The sequence below is a fragment of the Lonchura striata genome, chromosome Z (assembly GCF_046129695.1).
Source record: "Lonchura striata isolate bLonStr1 chromosome Z, bLonStr1.mat, whole genome shotgun sequence".
NCBI lineage: Eukaryota > Metazoa > Chordata > Aves > Passeriformes > Estrildidae > Lonchura > Lonchura striata.
Genome location: NC_134642.1, coordinates 29668580 through 29688079, shown reverse-complemented (window position 1 = coordinate 29688079; position 19500 = coordinate 29668580). Strand labels below are relative to the sequence as shown.

The following is a 19500-nucleotide window of genomic DNA, read 5'->3' as shown; positions in this document are numbered from 1 at the left end:
GGCTGAGGAAATCTTCTCTTTTCACATGACATCTATAGTTCTGATTTCATCTGAGCTAATAGACCTTTCTGCTCACTTGGGTTGCTACAAAGCAAAAAAGACACTTTTAAGGAGAGTTAGCCTGAAGCCAGCACTAACAATACTAAGCAAGAGATACTGAGCAACTTTAGAGCTTAGTTTAATGACTTCTGCATTGCTTCTCCAACTCTGAGGCATATCCGAGAATTGCATGTTACTCTGGCACTAAAAGTGAACAAATTTTATGCCTCTATTTTTGATGGATGTGTGCTAGTTTTGGCTGGAGTAGAATCAATTTTTTTCATAGTGCCTAGCATGGGATAAGTTTCAGATTTGTGCTGAACAGAGTTAGTAACACAGAGATGCTTTTGTTGCTGCTGAGCAGGGTTTACAGGGAGCTAAGGCCTTTTTTGCTTTCATACTGACATGCTGATGAGGGGACTGAGAGTGCCTGGGAGGCTGGGAGGAGACACAGCCAGGACAGGTGACCCCAGCTGACCAAAGAGATATTCCAGACCATGTGACATCAAGCTCAGTATATAAAGCTGGAGGCAACAAGGAAAGAGGAGGAGACACATTTGGAATGATGGCATTTGTCTTCCCAAGTAACCATTATGCATGATGGGGCTCTGCTTTCCTGGAGATGGCTGAAGAAGTGAATTAATTTCTTGGTCTGCTTGTGTTTGCAGCTTTTGCTTTCTCTATAAAACTATCTCAACCCAGGAGTTTTCTAGATTTTACCCTTCCAGTTCTCACCCTGATCCCACTGGTAGGGGAGTGAGCAAGCACCTCTGCAGAACTTGGTTGCTGGCTGGAGTTAAACCATGGCAAGCTAAAAATCTTCAGTACCTGCAGAGCCAGGAAATCAAGCTTGACTCAGAGTGAGCTTACTCCTGGGGAGGCATTTCTATGCAATGTGCAGAAAAATCTAAACCCATGGAACTAATTATCTAGGTTCATTAACTATAAGTGTACGATACCAGACGGTAATCAACTCTGCAAGAGAAAATCAATTCTCCCATAATCCACAGGGCTGAGGAATGAACTAACGAACTCTTGAGCAGCTCCGCAGAAATCACCTTTGATCTGGCTAAGCTGAGTAGTGGCTACATGCCGTTCAGCCTAGTTTAATGTCTCAGGATGTACACAGTTCCCAGTTCATTCCATATGAAGTATTTTCACCCATTAATCAAATTATCCCAGCATTTTCTACCAAAGACAAATACAGAATTAATTCTATGGATAATAGGTCACTGTAATTCATTCTTCCTAGACATATTTTGAGTAGTAGAGACTACCTTAAAGATAAGCATTATCTGCATATTATCTAGAAATAGGTACTGTTTGTTTACCCTCAAATGCCATTTTTTGTCACAGGTCAGCATGAATCATATGAAACCAGATAAAGCTCATTGTGCTGACTCCCAGGAAAACAGGAAAGGTTTTATTTTTGTATTTGCAGCAGTGGCCCTCTATTCAAGATGGTAAATCAAAGGGTAAATCACAGTCTTTTGTGATTTTTACCTCTTTTGTTGTTCTATATGACTGGATCATCAGCAAGCCCAGTTCAGGGTGTATTAAGAAACAGCTTTAAAAGGCCTTTAGCAAGATATTCTTTAAGCAACTTGGATACCAGACCTGTGCTCTGCTGCGCAATCTTGGAACACAGGCAAACTTTCACAAGATGTCAGTACTATATCCTTCAAAGAGCTAGACAGAGCATAGGCAGGAGTTTCTGCAGTATAAATTCACTTATTAAGTCAGAAACTCTGAATAATATTCCAAATATCTGAAGATATATATAAACTGTAGCTAATTAGCTAGTAAGTATTTAAAACATACTAGGAAGCTTCACGAATACTATGAATAAATAATTGCGGCAAGAAACCTACTAAGGTTATTTAAGCAATAACATCATAGGCCTGTCATTTAGAGCAGTGTCACACAAAATCAAATTCTACTAACAAATTGTATGCCTTGAGTGGCAAGAAATAAAAGACACATCTATTCAAATTAACACCTACTCAAGAAAGAGATAACCAACTAACCATCCTCCTAAACAGAATTTTCAAGGATGAAGTATTTCTATTGACCTAACTGAAGTTAACAATAGCCTGACTTTAGCACAGATTTGACAGCTTTTTCATTGTGCCTTCTTCACATGAATTTCTTCAATTTGCTGCATCTGTTTCAGAATTAATTTCAGTTTTGAGATTTGGAGCTTTATAGTCATTATATGTTCTTAGCTACAATTTAAAATAATTTTGTGCAAGAAGCCCAGCCATCAACACTTGTTCTATTAGCTATGTTCTGTTAGCCTTTTTCTTTATTATGATCCAAGATATTGTTAAGGCCTTTTATTGTTACAAATCTGTTCTGTTCTTGTATAGCTGACTCATGAAGCCTCTGACTCTTAGATCTCAAATAATTTGTAGACTTGGAAAAAGTAAGGGGAAAATGCAGCTACCAATCTATTATGAATTAGAGTATCTCTTACTGTGAGTCTCAGGTGAAGTTCTAGCCTACTATACAAGCCTTTATCCAAATAAAGGAAAAAACAGCTTTTGCTAGAAGGCTTAATGTCTATAATGGAAATTTATGAAGATTACATACAGAACGGTAGTATCCTATTCTTTAGAAAGACACATCCCATTTTTCAGTAGCACATCTGTCTTCATTCAAACATATTCTTAAGAAGTTTTGTACAAATCACTTCTGTACCTGCTGTACACCTGATGAACTAAAAATAGCTACTAGTAAAGCTGGAAAGAGAGAGAGGGGAAATAAAACAAACAACTGCAAATAGGTATTAGATTTTTTTTTTCCAAACAGCTGAACAGGATTATGCAAATAATTGCATAATAATCCTTCTTAAAAGTGCATTTACTCAAGTATATGTATTATATATATTTGGGGAATACAGGGAATATTTCTACAGCAGTACCAAAACTTCTTTCTCAGTCACTGGCATAGAGGCACCAAATTTAAAAATGAAACATTAAGAAAACTCACAGTCAGAAATTATGAGTTAAAGAAAGGTCTGGGCTTCTTTTCCCCCCCTGTCTTCTTTTTCTAGTGCTAAAATTTAAGGTTAGGATACTAGGTCTGCCTTCTTTTTGTGGTGTCTACAGCAACATAAGACTGTCTAACTTTAGTTTCCATGTGAACTGATACAACCGATACCCTTAATTTTAACTTTTGAAACTGCTATAGATTTGCTCAAACAATACCAGAGTCACTTTACAGACATTGTAATTATTAGAGTAGACAAATCAAGCATAAAACAATTAGCTCCGGCTACTAGCTTTCCAAGATTTCTGGCAGTATTTTCTACAGTCTTTATCCCAGAAATAAGAACAGACATTAATTTGCAAGTTTAATTCTAGCCACACAAGAACTATTTCATGTACTATTAAAAGACTTTCAGAGTACTTACCTTCCAACCGAAAAAAGTGCTTTACATGTGTAACTTGGTTTCCTGCTCAAGTTTTCAAGGTCATAAAGTACAATAACACCATCCGATCCACCAGATAACATGCTGAAAGTGTCAATGAAGCACAGAAGTTAAAACACTCATAACCTCAATATGCTCAATGTAATGAGAGTGTTCAACAAGACAACAAGTCCATAGTACCAAAACACAGTGAATTACTTATGTACATTTGTACCAACCAAAGTATATACTTACTATCTTCCCTCAACAGGCTCTATGTCAAGGGTGTTGATACCACTTCCATGTAATCTTTCCACATCTCTATCTTTATTTAATTCCAAACTTAAAACCCTACCCACAAAAACAAAAAAAAAAAAAAAAAAGGAAGAGAGATGAAAAACAGGAACAGAATCATTAAATGTTATTATGTAGCTCTGAACAGCTGAAACATAGTTTCATGTACCTTCAATGCACTTAGCTTGCCATTTTTTTGCAAAACTACATAATACACAGATAGAAATAGAAATAATTGTTGTTTGGAAAGCAAGGGAGAAATAAATTTGTAAAACAGGCTCAAAGAAAAAGTAAAATTGCATTTTGGTCAACATAGTAAACAAAACCTGGAATGTAATTTGAAAACACTAAGAAAAATATTAAGAAGCTTGTAATCACCACAGATATTGGCTACTTTGAAGCTTCATCATGTATCATCCTTTCAGGCTTCATCCTGCTTGGAACTACAGACACCTAGTGGACAAAGTACCAAGTTTACCAAGTTTACAGTATTTCCTTTAATGACACGAAGTTTATATGCTACATATTCTGCAATACTAAATAAAAACTAGGTGACCCCCAATGATGAAGCTTCCATGACAACATTTTCTAACCTGCAATTCTCAGCTTTTTGAATATGTTAATATTGCATAATCCAAAAAGAGATACTCTGCTTCATTAAATCATACTACCTGATATAAAATTTAGCCTTGCAACATAATCATAACTAAGTAGGTAACCAAAACACTGTGAGGAAGAGTACCCCTACTCATCTTCAGCTCAAGGAAAAAATCCTGATGTGAGAACCTTAGGCTGCTACAGGCAGGTCCCCAACATCATAGGGCCTGTAGACATGCTGTAAAAGCAGTAAATTCTTTAGGCTCTCTTAAACTATGTGAAAAATAATTACGTGAGAATTCACCTAGAATAAGAATTCTGACATACACAAGATGCCCAATTTAAAACCTTTGAGCTCCATATGGAATATCAAGAAGCAAGAAATCACCCTGTAGAAATGGGTTAAAATATATGACTTCAAAATGCAGCAATAAATAAAATCCACTTAAGATTACAGATTTTTTTATTTTAAAGTCAAAGAGTTTCAGATGGGAAATGCTAAGCAGGTAATTGTCCAAATAAGGTTAAGTCCACCAAGTGTGCTACCGTTCTTAACACTGAACGCAACATGAGAGCTGAGGGCACAGAGGGACATAACTGTGTTGTCAAAATACACCCAGAAACAACCTTCCTGAGCTACCAAAATTAATTTCAATTTTAAATGTTTGTTTTACAATTATATACAGCATCATCAAGCCATAAATCACCAAAATAGATCGAGAAGTTGTGTGAGTAATTGAACTAAGGTAGGCTTTATTCGATTTATCTTGAAATACATCTGCAAAGGAGACTGCCTAGTACTGAACAAATATCACATTATAACCTTTAGCAGGGAATATTAACAAATCCGTCTATGCTACCAGCTATTCCCACAAAAATTGTTAAGAAACTCCCTGCATCTGATTCTTCTTCAACTTGCCAAAAAGGCCGGGTTTGGGAGAAGGAAGGACGAGCAGACGAGGGCACAGGAGAATCACGAACACCTGTGCGCTCACAAGCGGAGCACAGCCGCACACGGAATGGAACCCCCTGCAGGAACCGCGAGGGCGGCAACTCCGAGGTGCAGGGAGCGAGGCACAGCAGATTGCGCTGTGCACACTCCGCCCAGAGCCGGGCTCCCCGTACACAAACACCGAGGCTACTGCGGCTCCGCGCCCCGGCCCGCGCGTACAGCGGGGCTGCGGCAGCGCGGCCCCTCACCCCGCCCCGGGCCGCGCCAGCGCGGCAGGGCGGAGCCAGGGGCTGCCGCTGCGGGGCCTCCCCGCTTAGGGACACCCGCCCCGGCCCCGGTACCTCCGGGTGCGCTCGGCCCGGCGCAGCCGCGCGGGGTCGTCCAGCCCGGCCTGGCGAGCAGCCATGAGCCCCAACATGGCGGGAGCGCCCGGCCCGCTCCGCGCCGCGCCGCCATCTTGCGGCAGGTGCGGCCGGGATTGGCTCGGGGCGGGCCGGCCCGCGCCAATGGCAAGCGGCGTTGCTGGCGCGCCCCGCCCCCGCCGGCGCTGCGCCCCGGCTGGCGCGGGGCGGCGGGGCCGTGTCCCTGTCCCGGTGTCCGTGTCCCCGTGTCCGTGTCCCCGTGTCCGTGTTCCCGTGCGATCCCGGCATGAGCCGCGCCTGGCAGGCTCTCCGCGCTCTGCGGCTGCGGTTCGTGGGCCCTGCCAAGGAGCTGGTGGGCACCGACCAGTTTGGCAACAAGTACTACCGGGTGCCCAAGCACGAGAGCCGCGCAGGTACGCGCCGGGGCGGCGGCGGGCGGGCCTGGGGCGGCCGTGCCCTGCGCCACTGTCCGCAGCCGGCGGGGCGGCTGGAAGGCGGCTAATAACTAATTATAGCGGCTGATAACAAATTATAGCGGCTGAACGGGAGCGGGAAGGAAAGTGCCGCGCATCGGGAAACACGTGCGGGTTTTTGGTGCTCTAATGCCAGAAAAACCGTAAAGCCTCTCACTGGAGGGTTTCAGAGCGCAGACGGTACTATGTGGGTAGGCAGCAATTATTTGCTCTTCTTAGTAATTCGGAGCGCTTCTGCATAAGATTGTAAAACCTAGAGTCCAAAGAAGGGCAGTGAAATTGGGGCAGGGCCTGGAGCACATGTCCTGTGAGGAGCAGCTGATAGAGCTGGGGGTGTTTATCCTGGAGAAAAGGAGGCTCCGGGGGAACACCTTGTCCCTCTACAACTGCCTGACAGAAATGGGTAGCCAGGCGTCGGCCTCCTGTCTTAGGCGACCAGTGACACGACTAGAGGAAAGAGCCTCAAGTTGCACCAGGGGAGGTTCAGGCTGGACAACAGGAAGAATTTCTCCACGGAAAGGGCTGTTAAACATTGGAACAGCCTGCCCAGGGAAGAGCTGGTGTCACCATCCCGAAAATGTTCACAAAACCACTGGACGTGGCACTTAGTTCTATGGTTGAGTTGACATGGTGGTGTTTGGTATTTGGTTGCACTGGATGGTCTCAGAGTTCTTTTCCAGCCTAACTAGTTATGTAATTATGTGAAATTAATTCTTACATATACATTTATCCCACTCCTGTAGAAAATACTTTTCTAGGTTTCTGCCTGTGTTTCAGGAGTTCAGATGCCTTTATTCTGTATGTACATGGAGAATACGAGAGTTCATATGGGAAGTTCTACTGCCGTGACTTTGTGAAAATACAGCTTGTGAAAATTCTGATTTTTTTTCCGAATATTTGTCACTGTGCTTTAGCTTGATTTGAAAAACCTTAATCACTCAGCATCAGCAGCATGACAGAACTCTGAAAGAAATAAGCATGCCTTCTGCTATCAAAGAAGAAATTTATGCGATTTTTTTAATGAAAGTGTTCAAAAGTTGCTTTTTCTGTAGTGCTACATGTATCAAAGTATTATACTGTTACAAATTTCATTTCTGTGACCTCTTCGTTTGGATACCTATTTTCTTCCTCCGTTTCTAGTTGACAGACTAACATCCACTTTCCTTACAAAATTGACTTCCTTGTGAATGTTCATTATTGTTTTAAGATACAGTGCTCCCTGACCTTTGTAGTTTGGGGTTACTTGGATGTAGGAGATTCTATTTCCCCACATACTGGTGACTCATTTCCACTGTAATTTATGCCTTTACTTCTGTAAATGGTCATCCTTGTGCTGCCAGTAAAGAAAAGATGTTTCATCTATTGCAGAGCAGGAAAGTATGCCAGTTCTCCCTCAAGCTTGTGACTGATGAGAAAAATCATTCTGATGCTAGTGAAGTGATTACAGATGGTTGCAGCCACTGCTGTGGGTGGTGGCAGCTAACTGCCTCTCACAGCACTTTTGAACAGCATCCTGTACTGTACAAACAGGATCACACCTGGCATTTGTGGGCTTTAATAATTTGGTAAAGAAGTGTAAAGATATGGGTTGCGAGGGTAATAGAGATTGAGGAAGGTCTATAGAAATTAAAATGTGCACCGAAAATTTCTGACAATTTGTTTCTAAAAGAAACTAGGAATTTAAAAGTGTTGAGAAAGCAATGCTCTCTTTTCAAGTGTTGGACAGCATTATTTATAGTACATTAGGAAGATCTGCTGCATATATAATTCGTAGCTCACCCAGTGTCCTAACCATATAGAGACCAGTGCAGGATTGGAACAACACTAGAAAGAAAACTAGTTGTAGATGAGACCAGTGAGATGTTGTGTGCCCGTTTCACTGCAAGATCACTGCAGTGCCTCTGCACCATGCTTTGCTGTCTGCCCTATGGATTCAGGGAGGACTGAGTAGGTCTATCACAGTGCCAGGCCTGATGTGCTTGATCCCTTTGTACTGTACTGGATTTTGATCCAGTATATTGCAGAGTGTACAAAAAATGAAGGTCTTGGTTTCTCTCTCTTCACTTAGACAGGGTAGGTCTGTCAGGACAGGCTGGGCTTTGTTTCAGACCAACATCTCACCCACCTTAAGCTGGAGATGAGAGTAAATAGTGTAGGCAGTGTCTGTGCCACCTTCTGCTTTGATCAAAAGCCATCTGACACCATTCTTTTGGCCTGCCCTGGTCTTTGGCTGGGGTTTGGCACAGAAATAATTCCATGTGATACAAAGGATTAATGTTTTCTTTCTGTCTGTTGTGAATTGTGCTCTTCTACATGGAGTTCAGAGTCCAAAACACTTTTGGAACCTGAAGCCTTGTCTGTAGTAGGGAAAAGTAGGAGCAGGTCATTGATGTTGAGTTTCCTTATGCCTCCATCATCTGTGATTAAGAGAGTTTGCTTCTTAAATTTAGTCTGTTTTCCAGGACTGAATATCTGAATATAGACTTTGGGGGATACAAAATGTTTATGTATATGCTGCAAGTATGGCTTTCACATTGCCACAGCACCTAATATGCTGTTATTTTTCAAAATGTTTTATAAATGAGGATTTCTTCTTAAAAAAAAGGTAAGCTATGCATTCAAAAACTACTTTGAAATCCAAATCAGCATGTGGTAAATAAAGGCAATACAGGATTAACAAAACTGCACATGCTTTGATTCAAGTCACTACAGTAGGTATAGTCTCACCAATATCCTAGTCTTGAATGTCCAGGTCAAACTCAAGGTGTAGCAACTTTACCCTGAAACCACCTTTACCTCTGTCATCATAGGAGAGTCATCTTGAGTTCCTGATTTTGCCTGTCTCTGAGTAATTAGGTTCTTTGGGATGAAGGGAATAATTGTGGAGACTAAAGAAGCATTAATGATGTGTGAATACTGATTTAACATGTGTTTTACCTTCATTCAAAATGTTCTAATGAGAATATGAGTTTGCAAGAGTATTTTAGTTCTCTGCAAAGAAAGGATTGGCCTTCAGAAGTGGAACAGAGGAAGGATGTAAAATAATGCTCTTTCAGTCTTGTTGTCTTATTTCTCTTGAAAGAGAGAAAGTGAATGTTTAAAGTCCCTAGACTATGAGAAGAAGTCATTAGATTCAGTAAAGAAATAATGGCTGGAAATAAAAAAAGAGTTAAGAAAATTTTGATTGCCAACATAAAAGGGAAAGATCCTAAAAAAGGAACAACACTGTCAACAGGAATATGGGAGAATTGAAAATTAGGGTAGTTAAGTTCCTGAAAGCATGAAACTTGAGACTAGGTACATTACTGTTTATCAAGAATTTTTATTTTCAAGTGGGAAAAAAACTATCATCTTGAAAGTCAGGTCACACCTTCAACAACATAGTAAGTAGTGGTGATTGATGACTCATTTCAGAATCTTGGACAAGTATTTCACTAACCAGAATAGACTTATCAATGTAAGTAATTTATTTTTCTTATTATATAACATATTGCCAGGCCACTGCCATAGCTTTGGTACATGAGTAATTGTTCTTACAGTAGAACATGGAGTGGTACTTAAAGTGTTCATATATTTTAAATTGAAAAACAAGTTCCTCATACAGTTTATGCATTTATTACAACCAAATATATCTTGCTGGAAATAGCTGATTCCATTTTCAATTGAAAATAATTTATAAAGACTCTTAATAAGCATTTTAAGTTTAAAAATGCAGGAAGATAAGGGTCTCTAAATACTCAAGATCTGGTATATAAATTTCTAATTAAAAGGCTGATTAATGAGCGGGTTATATTTGCACATTTTCAATATCTCCATTTTCACTCTTATGTATTGTAATGATTAAGAGTTAAAATGAGTTAAAATTAATAAAGTACCACCATATACAAATTTTTGTAAGAACAGTAAGTTATCATCAAGAAATCAGTTTATTTCAAAGATGATGTACGAGTGTTTAAAAGTGTGGCTTAAGTTTTAAGGTTCTCTTTATGGGAGCAGCAGACTCAGGTTTGACTTGATTTGGACTGTCAGCTTACCAGGAATTGCTGGAAAAAGCAGGAAGCATTCTGTATTCCATAGGTTGCACAAGCTTTGCATTGGGGGCCATATGCGGCCTAAGCTTCTGATGCTAAGAGCTAAAGTTTCTCAGTACTCTTATCAAATATCACTGAGCAATACATGTGGCATTATCAAGTTTCAGTGGTAAATTTTGTTGCAAATAATTGAATGCAAGCACTGACTTCTGTGGGAAACGTTTTCTTCATGTGAAATGCCTGCTCATATTCGCATAAGCCTGTATCTTGTGCAGTAAATTCTCAACAAACCAAACATAATGAAATAAGAATCTATATAAAGAAAAGGACTAAGTATTCAGTTGCGTTATGTATCTATAAATTGTCCTATATCTGATTGAATCCCATCTTCAGTAGAAGTATGTGCACTTTTTAATAAAAGTTAGAAAGATTTAAGGTTCTGTTGAGACTAAAGGAATCCTCCATGACAGTTTTAGTTGCTCCTTGTTTCCTGTTTTAAGTAGTAGCCTGTCACCTTCCTGTGCATCAGAAGTTTAGAGTAGAATTTCTACTTTCCTTCAAAATATTTTATAAAACACAGCTTTTTATTGAAGACTAGACTGAAACTTTCCTGTAATGTTTTATGATGAATGGCAGAGAGGGGAAGAAGCAACAAATTTCCAAAGCAAATCTTCACAGATAACAGCTGTGGTTTTCTTCTGAGTCTGAATGTTAGCTTCCTTACTAACAGGAGTGAAGTCTGAAGAAGAAACTGGTTGTGACTGTATGAAGCATTTTTAAGCAGATTATTCAGAACTGCAGATAATTGTACATCATATTACTGAAAAAAAAATAGTTTCTCAAGTTAGTTTTTCAAATGTTGGTGAAGAGCTAATAAATTTTAGTTTTACATGTCTAATGTTAAGATACTAATGAAATACAGAATTTGAATATTCAGTCATGAATAGAAAACCAAATTTTAGACAATTTAGTTCTCTTGATTATGGAAATAATTACATGGAGAAAGTGAGAGTTTGTTTTTTTTTTCCAGGTACAGACTCACACCACAGCAATACCTGTCAGTTAGAGGTTTGTCCAGGTGGTGGCAACACTGTTTCAAAAACAGAACAGCAAGTACTGCCAGCTCTCTTGAGTATTCCTTTATGGAGAGGTTTTAGAATACAGAAACAGAGTTCTAAAATAATTGTGTGTATGTGTGTTGTACAGAGGTGAGACTTGCACTGCAGACTGCTACTTTCTAGGACGGTGATTCTGGAATGACAAAATAGCTTTTCAATCTGGGTGATACATTACATAGCAAAACATTTACACTTTGAAGAGATCGTTGCAGATTATAAAAGCATTAATGTTTGAAAAACAAATATCTTTGTTTGCAGTGACATAGAATTATGAAGGTATGAAAAAGACTTCCAGGTTCATTTAGTATAACCTACGACCAAAAACCACCATGTCAATTAAACCATAGAACTAAGTGCCACGTCCAGTAGTTTTGTGAACACTTTCAGGGATGGTGACACCAGCTCTTCCCTGGGCAGGCTGTTCCAATGTTTAACAGCTCTTTCTATGGAGAAATTCTTCCTGTTGTCCAGCCTGAACCTCCCCTGGTGCAACTTAAGGCTACTTCCTTTAGTCATGGCACTACACTGACTACCCATTTCTGTCAGGCAGTTGTAGAGGGACAAGGTGTCCCCTAAGCCTCCTTTTCTCCTGGATGAACACCCTCAGCTGCTCCTCACAGGACTTGTGCTCCAGACCCTTTCCCAGCTCCATTGCCCTTCTCTGGGCTCACTCCAGCTCCTCAGTGTCTTTCCTGCAGTGAGGGCCAGAGCTGGGCACAGCACTCGAGGTGTGGCCTCACCAGTGCCCAGCACAGGGGGACAATCCCTGCCCTGGTCCTGCTGCCACACCATTGCTGATCCAGGCCAGGATGCCATTGGCCTTCTTGGCCACCTGGGCACACCCTGGATCATGTCCAGCCGCTGTCACCAGCACCCCCAGGTCTTATTCCATTAGGCAATTGCAGCCACCCTGTCCCAGCCTGTGGAGCTGCCTGGGTTTGTTGTGACCCAGGAGCAGGACCCAGCACTGGGCCTTGTTGAACCTCACACCACTGGCCTCAGCTCATGATCCAGCCTGCCCAGATCCCTCCAAGAGATAATGCTCCCACTCAGTTTGGTGTCATCTGCTAACTTACTTACAGTGTATTCAGTCTCCTCATTGAGATTATCAGTAAGGAAATTGAATGGGCCAGCCCCAGTATGGAGCCCTGGGGAACTCTACTGGTATTGAGCCATCAGCTGGATGTAACTCCATTCACCACCACTCCCTGGGCTCAGGTTTCCAGAGTTTTTAGGGAGGTAAGTGCATCTGTCCAAGTGCCACCTTTCCAGAAGATTGCCATGGGACACTGTGTTGAAGGCTTTACTGAAGTCTGAGTAGGTAACATCCACAGCCTTTCTCTCATCCACTAAGCAGTTCACCTGGTCATAAAAAGAGATCAGGTTGGTCAAGCAGGTCCTTCTCTAAACTCATGCTATCTGGACCTGATCCCCTCGTTCTCCTGGATGTGCCACATGAGAGCACTCATGATAATCTGTTCCATGTGTTTTTCTTTTAGTTGCCAGAAGCAAACTGGCAAGAGGCATGGTATGTTAATCTCTCTGACTTGAAAAACAATAAGGAATAGCAATAAGTAGTCATGCAGACAGGTAATAACTTGCATATTATTTGGATTTTGCTACAGCCAGATTTGATCTTCAGTGTGTATATATTGGTGTTAAACATAGATGCTGATCTTGTTGAATTCTGCCTGCTACTATTAACATTCGTATGCTGTACATTTGTAAGTTAATTGTGCATTTGGCTTGAAAAGCTGTTTTGATTCTTTCAGTAGAGGTGTGTGAAGAGGTAATGGTTTGAGTGGGTATCTTTTCTAGGTTTCTTTGGTTGCCAAAAAATCGGATAGTGTAAAAAAAAATTCAAAATTTCCATGTGTTAGTAACTCTCTTCTACAGTGTATAGAGAGAAAAAGGTGGTGTAGGGCTTAAAATATAGATGTTTTCAATAGGTAGAAAAATCGTAGCAGTGTTTTAATCATGGTGATTTGAACAGCCAACACCTGTAGAGCTGAGAGTAATAGTGCTGGTTGTGTTGCAAACATGATCAATAGATCAGTCAGGACTGTTGGTATGTCATCATGCCTGCTTTGTGACTAAATTCCATGCCTTTTAGTTTCATTATTCTGAAATGCAAGGAGAATTCAATTTACTTTTCTGCTTCTAAAGGAGGAAAAAATCCATTATTAGTATGCATAAAAAGAACAAATCACCTATATTTAATGTTTTAGGGTTTGAAATCATGTTGGGAAATGAAAGAACAGATTGAACAGAACAGAAGAGAATTCAAATAGCAGTAGCTATAGGTATATTTTATTCTAATATGTGTATATAATTAATTTCAGCACATTATTTACGTGAATGTGGGTAAACAAGATTATAAATATTTGCTTTGTTACAAAGCATGTATAAATACATGCTTTGTTACTTGTAATTCTGATGTGAAAATTTGCAGTGTCCATTTTTGCTGGTACCTAATTAGGTGTATCTTTTTTTAGGAATTGTTTGTTACTGTAAAATAAGAGTGCAAATAAAATTAAGCCTTTAAATAAAAGTGTTGGGGCTACCCACCAGTGCTGTCATTTTAGAAAAGAAGATAAAATGAAAAAGAGCTCACCAAAAGAGTGCAGTTGAGCAACCATGAGATTAAAAATAGCTGAGTAATGTTGGCATGCTACCCTATGGGCCACTGTAACCTTTTAAGGTTCTCCTGAAAAATAGATAAGATGGTAAAGAATTAGGTCTGGCTTCTGCTTTGTGCAATAAGTTTATTGTGCTCTATATAAATCTTTAAATTACCAAAGTTTCTGTTGCCAGGGGCTTTATAGTTTTAAGGTCGTGTTTTCCGATACAAGAACTACTTCACTTTGAGGAAAGGGAAGAATCAGTTTCCTACTCAGGCTCTGGGCACAGGGGTTGCATAGAAAGGAAGAACATTGAGAAATGAGTGTGACAGGTCAAAGGAGTGGAAATGATGAAATAGGGAGGTGAGATCTTAAATTCTAAATGTCCCTTGTTTATGGCCAGCTGTGTATGAAAAACAATGTTATTTCATCCTTCTTGAAGTGAGGGAGTGATTTAACTAGCCTCTTTCAACTAAATGAACAGGAGACACCTTCAGCAGGAATTGCAGTCAGTATGAAATCTTCAGAAGAGGTCAAAGAAGGTGGATTCTGGCAGCCTTCTGCAGGCATTGGTCAGTGCTGTAGGATCTGAAAGTGTTACTAGCTTTGGAATTGAGTACATGTGCTGATTGATATTTTGTGTCTGTAAGGGGGATACCAAACTCCAGGATGACAACAAGTTAGTGCATACTACTACATAAAGATGGAATGGAAAGATATATAGCAATATGCAGGAGGATGTCCACTGAGCAAAGCATCCACTACAGATGTTGCTGAATAAGTCACATTTCTTCAAGAAGTTTATGCAGCAGTGGGGGAAGATGTTGGAAAATTCTTTTAACTCTCACACAGTAGTATGACCCCATATTCATGATTAGTGCTTCATTTTGGACCACATAGTGCTTAGTACAAATACCAGAGGTCAGTTTTTAACAGTGGCCTTGTGTTAACTCCCTGTTGTGACTAATGAGTCATGTGACATCTAGTGCTTCATTGTTAATTTATACTAGTGATAAATATGTACTAATTGATGTCTTAGTTTTGAGAACACAGAGTACTGGAGTAGGAAATGATAAGAGAAGTGCATCATGACCTGACCACATATTTGAGATATCCTCAAGTAAAGAAGATTTTTCAGAAGATCTGGGTCCATAAAAGTAAATTTTGAGGAATGGGATGTTCCCAAATGACCACAAAAAGACCCTCAAAAAACTCATATCCAAATAAATTTGGGCTACAAGGGAATCTGTTTTGACACCTGGAACACCTTCTAACCCTTGTTCTTTGCTTTACTTTGGTGTCTGCAGAGTTTTAACTTTCACATTGACTCATTATTATTGGTTGCAATTTCATCTGCGTAACTATTTATCAATGGTATCAGGGAGCAGAATGGTCCCCCTGTTATCCAAGAGGAGGCAGTCAAGGGCTGCTGAGCTGCTGGATTCTTATAAATCCATGGGACCAGCTGGGATCCATCCCAGGGTGATGAGGGAGCTGCCAGATGAGCTCACAAAGCTGCTCTCCATCATTTACCTGCAATCCTGGCTCACTGGTGAAGTTCCAGAGGACTGGAAGCTGGCCAGTGTGACACCCATTCACAAAACGGGTGGGAAGGAGGATCCTGGCAATTATAGACCAGTTAGCCAGACTGTACCAGATAAGGTTATGGAACAGTTTATACTGAGTGTCATCACACAGAACTTACAGGATGGCCAGGGTATCAGACCCAGCCAGCATGGGTTTAGGAGGGGTATGTTGTGTTTGACCAACCTGGTCTCCTTTTATGGCCAAGAGTACCCCAATTTAGCAGTTGTAACAGGAAGATATACAATGTAATGAAGAAATGCAGATTAAAAATTGAGCACTTGGATATCATGTTTTGGTGTCTGAATTATAAGACAGCAAGACTGATAGCAGTCAACATGAAGGTTTTGCTTCAATCAGGGGAGGAATTCATCCAGGAGTATAGTTTGTATTTGATTAGTATAAAGGTGAATCATGGAGGTAAGTAAATTTACTGCTGCATTTTTAAACTTAAATCAGCTGAATATTGATACTGTTTCTCAGAATGTACAGTGTTTAAGAGAGGAATTAGAAGTCATGTCTTAATTCAGCGTCTTCAGTACAATAAATTGATACTCAGTCTCAGAGGAGACTGCTGGCTGCTTCTGCTCTTTCTCCTGTAGAGCAGACCTGCCGATCTGGAGCAGATGCATCCAGATAACAGGGTACTGAAGGAACATTTGCTCCCATAACCAGGTATGAGGAATGATGAGGAATTATTTAATTTATAAAGAAAAACAAATTGCTAGCAACTTGCTAACAGTTTTTGTTAGCAAACAATTTCTAACAGTAACAATTATGGGACGGGGGAGGCTGGACGGGGGGGGGAGGACGTAACACCCCCAAAACCTTTGGCAATTTTAAAAGACATTGCAATTAAGCATAGTAGGTGTTGTTTGCTTGATGGTCCTGCACTCTCTCCAAGTGGCACTTGCTGCTACTTTTTCAGACTACCAGAAAGACAGCCAAGCACAGCAAGTTCAGTGCTAGCCTGATTTTTTTTTTTATCTAGCAGCTTTCCTTGTTCTCTTATCAACAAGCCTTCATTTTGTATTGAAAGAAACTAAAAAACAGATAAGCTTGCTTCATGCACTAGAGCTTCATTGCTATATGAGAGTTGTGAAGGTTTGAGGCAGAGCAAGAGTACCAGGAGTCTGCAAAGAAAAATAAAACTGTTTAGAGATGCCTGAAAAGTGCTAGAGCTGATGTTTAACCATCAGACCTTATATACTTGTACTTTAGAGGTGGTGGCTTTTCCGTGTTAGCTACAGTGCTGGTTAGTGTAGTCATCACAATATTGAAACAACTAAAGGTTCAGATGGACTGGTCCTCCAGAAACGTTAAAAAAAGTTTGGTATGGTGCCAACAACCTCCAATTGTGGAATTATACCTGAATGTTTCAGATACAGTGACGCAACTTTTATAAGCAGTTGTAATGTATCTTTTCCTATTTTTAATCAGTTAGGAAATGTTTGTTAATATATGGCTTGATTATGGTCAGCATCATCTTTTTGTTTTCTTTTTTAATACATAAGGTTTTCAAAATGCAGACTTTGAATGGTTTTCCATAAGAAATAAGACAAAACTTATTCTTTTGAAGTCAATGACAGAATGTCTTATCTTCCAGAATTCCACTTTTTGCCATTTTTGCAAAATACATATTGAGAGAGTTCTGTATTTTAATGGCTAATTTAATGCATATAGTGTGTTCTGGTGTTTAAATTGTAAATACTTGATCTAGGCAATATGATAGAAATACTGAACTATAAAATTGCCAAAAAATAAACTTCTAATAGTTCAATTTTCTGCAAAATTATTTAGCTATAGTAAAATTGCCATCTATATTTATTTGTGTGATAAAATAAATCTCTGATCTAGTATTTTTGACAAAAACCAGCAATCTTCTTCCTTCTTCTGGATGCTCATATCGGCTTTCCAATATTCATTACAAGTGTTTGTGCAGCCTTGTGCTAAGTCTGTTGCTTGTCTAACCTGATTTTTTTCAGCAAGAGGAGTTACTTGGTCTGATTCATGGCACAAGCTGTGTCAAGATGTAAAAACCATCCAGGAATGAGAACAATCCCAGCTGGCTGCTTTCTGTGACTCCTCTAGTTTGAAATGCTAGTTGAACTACTAATCCAGGTAATTCTAGTAATGCTAAAGAGTCAAAGGCTACATTTTTACCTATCTGTAGAGCTTTGCAAATACTGATACTGTTTTTCTTAGTTCCCATTTGTAATACCAATAAAACGTAGCCACTGTTGTCTTATACAAAGCAAAAATCTAAATTAAACGTATGTAATGATTATAAAATAATCAAAAGAGTAGTTTTGGAAATAAATTGTGATTATTATTTTATCTGTTTGGGATTTTTTTTTTTTTTACTACTCAGAGTAATAACTGTAACTCTGTAAGTGTTTCTTCAGATCAAAATGGAGACATTTTGATTATTAAAATGATATTAAAATGCACTTTTAATATCTCAGATATTTCTGTCTGGATATTTTCTAATTTCAGGGGAAAAATTTGCTTAGTCTATCTCTGATTTAAGAACCAAGAATCAGTATCCACAAGCATTGACACTGGTTCAGTGTAATGTGCCAAAACTTCCTAGGTTGTTTCTGAAATGATTAAGTGGGTGATGACAGGTAGTTTATGAAATCACCTGGTTTTTGTGACATTTTCTTCATCTTGGATTGAAAAGATATGCTCTGTAAGCAATTTCTGAGCCAGAGCTGGAAAATGGGCAGCTCTGGATTTGTGTCTGACCCAGATATATAATAGCATGGGAAAATGTCCAAAGAAGTGGAGCCAGAGTCTGTTGTGAACCGGAAGGTGAAATGAGGTTGACTCTGTTGATTAATATGAGTTTGTAATTGATGAAAGAGAAAGATCTTATTCATCCTTTACCTTATCTTCTTCAAGCTGATAGTAGCATTCATGAGAACTGTTGCTGAGCTAGTTTAATTCAGTTGAAAAAGTTGAGCATGTGGTTCCCTGAGTTAAGAACATGGGACAAAGAAAGAAGGTGGAACCTTTGAGCTAAAAGTGGGAAGGGAGACTGGTGATGCTGGGTGGGGGAACCTAGAAGACTGTCAGGGGAACACATGCCTCCTTATATAGTGTTTCTATTGGATTACTAATGAGATTCTGAATTTTGTTTTGTCTTAGATTAAAACAAATCTCTTGTATGAGAAAGAAGTGGTAATATTTACTGAAAGAGGAAGCTTACTATCATTTGTTGCTATGATCACAAAGTTTTGGCAGGTATATTAGTGTTTTTCAGTTCTGGAAGAAATCATTTAACCCTGTCACAAGAAGAGAAGATTATCAAATTGGGTATTTTAACAAGCTTTATAGAAACTTTTGCCAACGGAATATCTACTAAAAGGTCTCTGAACAGATCCTCTACAATAGTAAAGTAATGCTTCTGAGGAGGTCCTTGTCCATTCCACACCAGACTTGCCTCTGAGAGCAGGGAGGATTTAGGGAGGCACAGTCTCCTTCAGGGCATATTCAATTTTAGACTTTTACAACAGGCACAGCATTTGCAAATGTGACTAACTCTATCCTCTAAAACAGATTATAGTTATTCTCAAAGAGGTGTAATTAATTAGTTTCTGGCGTAATTAATTGGTTAACTGACTTCTGCTACTCTGTTGCTTCTGTGCAATAAGACAGTTCAATACAGTCCATAAGCCTAATTCAACCATGTCCTTAGTTGTTCATATCTTCCCCTCTGTAAAAGAAAGTTGGCTAATCCAAATCAAAGCTAGAGGTCTTGAATGCCTAACCATACCAGCCTACCAAAATAGTTTTAATATACCAAAACTAGGAAAAAAATATGCTTGTTCTGTAACTTAGTTTTGTATATTAGATTTGGTTTAATAATATTGAAGCAGCTGGTGAGCAGGCTGTTGAAGTAAAGGAATAGGCATGTGTCACCCAAGCACCTTGGAGCCATTTACAGCTACATCTGAAAAGGAAAGAGGGCTTCAGCTAGTTACACATCCTAACCTGCCTCCTGAGTGACAGCTT

General features: G+C 39.6%; 2 protein-coding genes across 3 annotated transcripts in view; one reads left to right on the top strand and one right to left on the bottom strand.

Annotated features, from left to right (window-relative positions):
- The window catches only part of ERCC8 (ERCC excision repair 8, CSA ubiquitin ligase complex subunit), a 29317-nt gene extending 23562 nt beyond the window's left edge, over positions 1 to 5755 (bottom strand). For both annotated transcript variants that reach the window (XM_021534347.1, XM_021534348.1), the window contains exons 1-3: positions 5636 to 5755; positions 3707 to 3802; positions 3455 to 3556 (exon numbers count right to left, since the gene is read on the bottom strand). In XM_021534347.1, the coding sequence (XP_021390022.1) occupies positions 3455 to 3556; positions 3707 to 3802; positions 5636 to 5712 (275 nt within the window). In that variant the 5' untranslated portion in view covers positions 5713 to 5755. The remainder of the gene's footprint in view (positions 1 to 3454; positions 3557 to 3706; positions 3803 to 5635) is intronic.
- Positions 5756 to 5833: 78 nt separating this feature from the next.
- Positions 5834 to 19500, top strand: part of NDUFAF2 (NADH:ubiquinone oxidoreductase complex assembly factor 2) — a 55928-nt gene continuing 42261 nt past the window's right edge. Inside the window, exon 1 of the mRNA XM_021534352.3 lies at positions 5834 to 6069. Coding sequence (XP_021390027.2) covers positions 5943 to 6069 — 127 coding nt within the window. The 5' untranslated portion in view covers positions 5834 to 5942. The remainder of the gene's footprint in view (positions 6070 to 19500) is intronic.